General features: G+C 34.4%; 2 protein-coding genes across 2 annotated transcripts; both read left to right on the forward strand.

Moving 5' to 3' along the window:
• Positions 1-1018: 1018 nt before the first annotated feature.
• Positions 1019-3441, forward strand: LOC118348056 (MDIS1-interacting receptor like kinase 2-like). The gene is made up of 2 exons (XM_035688887.1): positions 1019-2007; positions 2882-3441. The coding sequence occupies exons 1-2, from the start codon at positions 1044-1046 to the stop codon at positions 3262-3264; spliced, it is 1347 nt and encodes a 448-aa protein (XP_035544780.1). The 5' UTR covers positions 1019-1043; the 3' UTR covers positions 3265-3441.
• Positions 3442-6346: 2905 nt separating this feature from the next.
• On the forward strand, positions 6347-8623 carry LOC118348033 (MDIS1-interacting receptor like kinase 2-like). Its single transcript, XM_035688762.1, has 2 exons — positions 6347-7394; positions 8256-8623. Exons 1-2 carry the CDS (start codon positions 6347-6349, stop codon positions 8621-8623), a joined length of 1416 nt encoding a protein of 471 aa, XP_035544655.1.
• The last annotated feature ends 272 nt before the right edge of the window (positions 8624-8895 follow it).

Consider the following 8895-nt stretch of genomic DNA (forward strand, 5'->3'; position numbering starts at 1 on the left):
TTAGAGTATCTTTTCTTATATATACAAGTCTAGCCTAGTACTAATCCATCATTACTTACTCATAAATTAAAATGGCAACAACCTCCCTTTCTATTTCCATACCGATACTAGCGATATGGGCTATCTGGATCTTATTATGCAGAAAGTGTTTGGATAATGCACTTCAGCAGCTTGTTGTTGCTGCATCTGGGTCATCTCATGCCCTTCAACTTAAACAAGCCAAGGCTTTGCAGGAGACTGGGTGGTGGCCGTCCACTACTCATGCCCAAGCCAGTAGTAATTATTCAAGTGCATGCCACTGGGATGGTATTACTTGCAATGCTGGTGGAAGCATCACAACCATCGATAGATTTGATCAAGGTTTGAGAGGTCAGTTGATCAAACTCAAATTCTCTTTCTTCCCAAATTTAGTCAGTCTTGATCTTCGTTGGAACTCCCTTACGGGGTGTATCCCACTTGAGATAGGGATCCTAAAGAACTTGGTCTATTTAAGACTTAGTTTCAACATGCTTGTCGGTCCAATCCCTTCCACTCTGGGCCATTTAACTAATTTGAACACTTTAGGCCTTAGTCGGAATAAAATCAATGGATTCATTCCCCCTGGGATAGGGATGCTGAAAAATCTGACCTTTTTATACCTTTTTTCCAACATGCTCGTCGGTCCAATCCCTTCCACTTTGGGTCATTTGATTAATTTGGAATATTTAGACCTTCATCAGAACAAAATCAATGGATTCATTCCTCCCGAGATAGGGATGCTGAAAAATCTAACATCTTTAAACCTTTCTTTGAAGATGCTCGTCGGTCCAATCCCTTCCACTCTGGGTCATTTAACTAATTTGGAATATTTAGACCTTCATCAGAACAAAATCAATGGATCCATTCCCCCCAAGATAGGGATGCTGAAAAATCTAATCTCTTTATACCTTTCTTCGAACATGCTCGTTGGTCCAATCCCTTCCACTCTGGGCCATTTAACTAATTTGAATACTTTAGGCCTTAGTAGGAATAAAATCAATGGATCCATTCCCCCTGTAATATGGATGCTTAAAGATTTGAGCTACCTTAACCTTAGCCATAACTTTATTAGTGGAAAAATACTTATTGCACTTTGGATGATTGCCCCTCTATTGACCTTGGATCTTAGCTACAATAATCTTACAGGCAACATTCCGTCTTCTCTCACTAGTATTGATAGACTCGACTTATCACATAATTCTTTGGAGGGTCAAATTCCAAACGGTTATGATCTGTATCATACATCTCACACATTAAAAGGTAAAAAATCAATCATAACCGAAATAAAAACTTTTGTACCCATCAGCATTTTCCTCGGATTCCTGTTTGGGGGGTGTATTTTCTTGTCCCGTTGCGTGTTCAAAAAAAACCAGATTGAGTCTAAGGGATCAAAGAATGGAAACATATTCTCGATATGGAATTATGACGGACATATTGCATATGAAGACATTATTGAAGCAACTGAGGATTTTGATATCAGATATTGCATTGGAACTGGTGGTTATGGTAGCGTTTACAGAGCAGAATTACCAAGCGGAAATGTGGTTGCCTTAAAGAAACTTCATCAGAGAGAGGCTGAGAATCTAGGTTTCTATAAGAGTTTTATAAATGAGGTGAGGGTGTTAACAGAGATAAGACATCGAAATATTGTGAAGCTGCATGGGTTCTGTGTACATAAAGGATGCAAATTTTTAATTTATGAGTACATGGAAAGGGGAAGCCTATTTTGTGTCCTAAGAAATGTTGATGAAGCTATGGAACTGGATTGGAGCAAGAGGGTAAACATCATCAAAGGCACAGCACACGCCTTATCATACATGCATCATGAATGCATCCCAACAATTGTTCATAGAGATATATCATCCAACAACATTTTGCTAAACTCTGATTTCCAAGCTTTAATCTCTGACTTTGGAACTGCTAAACTCCTTGATCCGAACTCTTCCAATCAAACATTGGTTGCTGGCACTTATGGTTACATTGCCCCAGGTAAATTGTTAATTGATTATTTGGACTCCAACAATGTCATTTAAATTATTTAATTAAGAATATTGAATACAATTATTCCATTAGTCAGTATCTAAACATTTTTAAATATTATTTTTCTTTACTTTTTTTTTTTTTTTGGTCAAATTTGCGATTTATGAATCTTTATCACCAATTAAGCTAAAAGGATATTGAGTTGATAAAACTAAAAAGACATGCAATAAAATCTAAAATCCCAATAATCTAAAATTATAAATTTAATTAGATATATTTGTTTTTCATTTAATTATATGTTTAGCATAATCGCAAATATTAGTTAATAATAATACATTTTGAGAGTGGATAATGAGACTATAAAGGAATAGTCTGCAACTAGCAATAATATAATAATAATATATAGTACCTTCCTTTACTCAAAGTTTCATGATTTAAAAATCATATAATACTAGTCCTAGATTGATCGAATAATCTTCGAGCTAGCTAAATAATCTAAGATATCAATTAAGAATATCATATATAGATTCTAAATATTTTATTTTAAGATATTTCAAATAAATTTAAAATGTTTTTTAAAATTTATAAAAAAATTTAGATTCAAGTTATATCCTCTACGCAAAATAATTAAAAATGTAAATAGTTGATGCTAGAACCCATTTTTGAGAACTTTGTTTATTTTTCAGAATATTATATAATGAAGTTGTCACATCTTTATTTAAAAGATTTTTATTTTAAAACCTATAGATTATTATCGATAACTTGATTAAATATTATTCTTCAATCAATAATTTTACTGTTAAATTATAATTATCAAATTAATTAGATGTATTACTATTCATTAAATGCATTTAGTCCTCATCGTTTTTTCCTTTCTCTATAGAGTTTGCCTACACGATGACAGTTACTGAAAAATGCGATGTATATAGCTTTGGAGTGGTGGCACTAGAAGTATTAATGGGAAGGCATCCAGGAGAACTCCTATCCTCATTATCATCATCATCTCAAAATATGATGCTAAATGAAATATTAGACCAACGCCTACCACCTCCAAATCGTCTAATTGGACAAGAGATTTTGCTTGTTGCTACAATAGCCTTTGCATGCCTGCACACTCAGCCAAAGTCTCGGCCTTTAATGAAATGTGTGTCACAAGAATTTCTCTCTCCCAGGAAGCCGAATGTCATACCCTTGACTAGGATTTCACTCCTGCAACTGAGGAAACAAGCATCATATGTGGCTGGATCAGGATTTGCTTATTGTTAGGGTGTTTTGTGTGATGTCAATGTGTCGTTTACCTTTATCGGCCTATTTTCAAGAAAAATATTATTTGTAAGCATTCTAAATCACCCCATAAACCTAAACTACTCACTTTTCAAGGTTGGAAGTGGCTGAAACAGAATGGGGCCGATGTGTTTGTATGAGATAAGTGTGCAAATAGAAAGTATAAGTGAATTAAGTAAAATCTAATACAGAATTTTAGCAGACTCGTCATTTCTTCTTCATGAACAACAGGCTTTCAGAACAACTTTGATATTAGGATCATCCCCAGCTTCTTTGTCCTACACAAAAAGAAATAAACAAATTTTACATCTAGTTAGAATAGTATCTAGCATAAGAGTTCAGAACTTTAAAGCCTTGAGTGGAGTCTTTCGATACTCCTCTCCGATCTTAGTCGTATAAGAAAATATATTTAGATAAGGTTACAAAATTTGTTAGGAAAAAAAGGAAACTATTGATCAATAACAAATAGATAACAATGGTCATATTGATGATTAACAGTGCTCTGGGCATGAGGAAAAAAGAGAAAGGGGACACGCTATGATGTGGAACTTAATTACCTTGTGAACGAATGAGATGTTAATTTTGCCAGGACCTGCAACTATAATTCCACCTTTCTGCCTAAGAAACAACAAACTTCCACTTGTTAACTTTAAAAATAGGAAAAAAATCATCACTAAGAAAAAAATATTTTCTACCCTAACAGCAGACAACTCATATTTGACAAGCTTAGCAAAAATATATAAAGATCATTATACCAATTGCCCTATTGAAGGCAAGCCTTATAATCTATACACTTCTATACTTTTTGTTTTTCAATTTACGCATTAGTGTAGAGTCAACTGTTGTCAGATTTCTTTGGTGGCTTCATCGAGATCCTGTTTAAGCCACCAAGGGGATTTAGTTGTGATGGATCTAGGTTCTGTTGATAATACCATGAAGTCAAGTCAAGATGCACGTTTTGTTGATAGTTGTTAGGAGTTCAAGAAAAGTACATAACTGGATACTTGCACCTTCTCCAGACGAACAATCATCTGTTCTCTCCAAGCAGCAAGCCTCTTCGTTCCCATCAGCACTTGCACCAACCCTTCTCTCCCTCTCAAATGAAAGACTCATCTTTCATCTTTGACCTTGAAATCCCATCTTGTTCTTCTCATCCCTCTCCAATACCAGGTCTGTACTCCAAATTTACAAGTGTTAGTCATAGAATCCTCAATGTATAAGATTTTCAGAAAGAAAACGAAGATTCACAAATAAAAAAATTGCAATGGTAATCACGATCTAGCTGCAATAAATAAATAAATAAATAAAACTGATAAATTTAAAGCTTATTTATGCTTTCATTCTAAATATCTAAAAAGCAAATTAAATGAAGGGAACAAATAACTGCAGAACAAAAATAATTTGACAGAAATTCAAACAGGCTATCTAATCAATTTCCTCTGTTCAAGGCCCCAAACAATAATCAACAGTATAACCCTTCATTTTCCAATTCTGTAACCTCTAGTTTTGTAGTAGCCAAACAGAGGAGAACAACAAATCAGAAGAAACCCAGGAGAAGGTTGCCCAACAATGAAGAACCCAGAAGAAACTCTATAATTGAAACCAAAATTTTATGTTAACCGAACAATAAAAAGAAAAAAAGGAACTATTTTCAAGTGACAACCAAACACCAAAAAATCAGTTGTTTTCTTGCAAAGAATTTTGCTCAAAACAGTATCCATAACATAATAGTTATACTTCAAAACAAATGGAGCCTAACTGTTATTGTGCCTTACTTACACCTTATTTGGGAGGGGGAATGAGATTTTGAAAAAAGAGTAAAATATGCAATATCTCATTCAAACTCAATGGATCCATTCCCCCCGAGATAGGGATGCTGAAAAATCTAATCTCTTTATACCTTTCTTCGAACATGCTTGTCAGTCCAATCCCTTCCACTTTGGGTCATTTGATTAATTTGGAATATTTAGACCTTTGTTAGAACAAAATCAATGGATCCATTCCCCCAGAGATATGGATGCTGAAAAATCTAATCTCTTTATACCTTTCTTCGAACATGCTCGTCGGTCCAATCCCTTCCACTTTGGGTCATTTGATTAATTTGGAATATTTAGACCTTCGTTAGAACAAAATCAATGGATCCATTCCCCCCGAGATAGGGATGCTGAAAAATCTAACCTCTTTAAACCTTTCTTTGAACATGCTCGTCGGTCCAATCCCTTCCACTTTGGGACATTTGATTAATTTGGAATATTTAGACCTTCGTCAGAACAAAATCAATGGATCCATTCCCCCCAAGGTAGGGATGCTATAAAATCTAATCTCTTTATACCTTTCTTCGAACATGCTCGTCAGTCCAATCCCTTCCACTTTGGGTCAGTTGATTAATTTGGAATATTTAGACCTTCGTCAGAACAAAATCAATGGATCCATTCCCCCCGAGATAGGGATGCTGAAAAATCTAACCTCTTTATACCTTTCTTCGAACATGCTCGTCGGTCCAATCCCTTCCACTCTGGGTCATTTAACTAATTTGGAATATTTAGACCTTCGTCAGAACAAAATCAATGGATCCATTCCCCCCGAGATAGGGATACTGAAAAATCTAAACTCTTTAGACCTTAGTTCGAACATGCTCGTCGGTCCAATCCCTTCCACTTTGGGACATTTGATTAATTTGGAATATTTAGACCTTCGTCAGAACAAAATCAATGGATCCATTCCCCCCGAGATAGGGATGCTAAAAAATCTAACCTCTTTATACCTTTCTTCGAACATGCTCATCGGTCCAATCCCTTCTACTCTGGGACATTTAACTAATTTGGTATCTTTAGACCTTGGTTGGAACCAAATCAATGGATCCATTCGCCCTGAAATAGGGATGCTGAAAAATCTAAACTCTTTAAACCTTAGTTCGAACATGCTCGTCGGTCTAATCCCTTCCACTTTGGGCCATTTAACTAATTTGGGATCTTTAGACCTTGGTAGGAACCAAATCAATGGATCCATTCCCCCTAAAATAGGAATGCTGAAAAATCTAAACTCTTTATACCTTAGTTCGAACATGCTCGTCGGTTCAATCCCTTTCATCAGGGATAATTTGACTAATTTGCAAACTTTAGACCTTAGCGTAAACTATTTAACTGGAAGCATTCCAGTTGCACTTGGGTATCTTACCTATCCCTCGAGTTTGGACCTTAGCTACAATAATCTTAGGTGCCATATCCCCCCTTCTCTCACTTATATTCATAGACTCAACTTGTCACACAATTCTTTGAAGGGTCGAATTCCAAACGATTATGCTTTGTATCATAACTTTGACACATTAATTGGCAACTGGGATTTATGTGGTCAGTTCAAGATTTTTCCTCCATGTTCCGAAAGCAAAAAATCAATCATAACCAAAATAGAAATTTTTGCACCAATCACCATTTTCCTCGGATTCCTGGTTATTGGGCGTATTCTCTTATCTCATTGTGTGTTCAAGAAAAACCAGATTGAGCCTAGGGGATCAAAGAATGGAAACATATTCTCGATATGGAATTATGATGGACATATTGCATATGAAGACATTATTGAAGTAACCGAGGATTTTGACATCAGATATTGCATTGGAATCGGTGGTTATGGTAGCATTTACAAAGCAGAGTTACCAAGCGGAAATGTGGTAGCCTTAAAGAAACTTCATCAGAGAGAGGCTGAGAATCCAATTTTCTATAGGAGTTTTATAAATGAGGTGAGGGTATTAACAGAGATTCGACATCGAAATATTGTGAAGCTGCATGGATTCTGTGTACATAAAGCACGCAGATTTTTAATTTATGAGTACATGGAAATGGGAAGCCTATTTTGTGTCCTAAGAAATGTTTATGACGCTATGGAACTGGATTGGAGCAAGAGGGTAAACATCATCAAAGGCACAGCACACGCCTTATCTTACATGCATCATGAATGCATCCCAGCAATTGTTCATGGAGATATATCATCCAACAACATTTTGCTGAACTCCGATTTCCAAGCTTTAATCTCTGACTTTGGAACTGCTAAACTCCTTGATCCCGACTCCTCCAACCAAACATTGGTTGCTAGCACTTATGGTTACATTGCTCCAGGTAAATTGTTAATTGATTATTTCTACTCCAACAATGTCATTTAAATTATTTAATTAAGAATATTGAATACAATTATTCCATTAGTCAATATCTAAACATTTTTAAATATTATTTTTCTTTACCTTTTTTTTTTTTTGTCAAATTTACAATTTATGAATCTTTATCACCAATTAAGCTAGAAGGATATTAAGTTGATAAAACTAAAAAGACATCTAATAAAATCTAAAATCCCAATAATCTTAAATTATAAATTTAATTAGATATATGTGTTCTTCATTTAATTATATGTTTAGCATAATCGCATATATTATTTAATAAAAATACATTTGGAGAGGGCATAATGAAACTATGTAGGAATAGTTTTCATTTAGCAATAATATAATAATAAAGTAGCTTCCTATAGTCAAAGTTTCATGATTTAGAATTCATATAATACTAGTCCTAGATCTGAATAATGTGCGAGCAAGCTGAATAATCAAAGATATTAATTTCTAAATATTTTATTTAAGATATTTCAAATAAATTATTTTTTTTTACAAATTTATAAAATTTTTTAGATTCAAATTATATCCTCTACCCAAAAAAAGAAGAAGAAGAAGAAGAAGCTAGAACCCATTTTAGTTAACTTTGTTTATTTTTTAGAATATTATATAATGAAGTTGTCACGTATTTATTTAAACGATTTGTATTTTGAAAACTAAAGATTATTATCGATAACTTGATCAAATATTATTCTTCATTCAATAATCTACTGTAAAATTATAATTATCAAATTAATTAGATGTATTACTGTTCATTGACTATATTTAGTTGTTCTTATCGTTTTTTCTATCTCTATAGAGTTTGCCTATACGATGACAGTTACTGAAAAATGTGATGTATATAGCTTCGGAGTGGTGGTTGTAGAAGTATTAATGGGAAGGCATCCAGGAGAACTCTTGTCCTTATTATCATCATCATCATCATCTCAAAATATGATGCTAAATGAAATATTAGACCAACGCCCGCCACCTCCAAATCGTCTAGTTGCACAGGACATTTTGCTTATTGCTACAATAGCATTTGCATGCCTTCACACTCAACCAAAGTCTCGGCCTACAATGAAATGTGTGTCACAAGAATTTCTCTCCCGCAAGAAGCCGAATGCCATACCCCTGTCTACGGTTTCACTCTTGCAACTGAAGAAACAAGCAGCATATGTGGCTGGATTAGGATTTGCTTATTGTTAGGGTGTTTTTTGTAATGCCAAGGTGTTGTTTACATTTCTCGGTCTTTTTTTAAGAAAAATATTATTTGTAAGCATTCCAGATCACTCCATAAACCTGAAGTACTCACTGTTCCAATAGAAACAAAATGGGTTGTTGTGTTTGTATGAGTTAAGTGTGCAAATAGAAAGTAGAAGTGAATTAAGTAAAATCTGATAGAGAATTTCAACAAATTCGTCATTTCTTCTTCACGAGCAACATGCATTCAGAATATCTTTGATATCAGGATCACCCCC

Source organism: Juglans regia, chromosome 3, assembly GCF_001411555.2.
Source record: "Juglans regia cultivar Chandler chromosome 3, Walnut 2.0, whole genome shotgun sequence".
Taxonomy (NCBI): domain Eukaryota; kingdom Viridiplantae; phylum Streptophyta; class Magnoliopsida; order Fagales; family Juglandaceae; genus Juglans; species Juglans regia.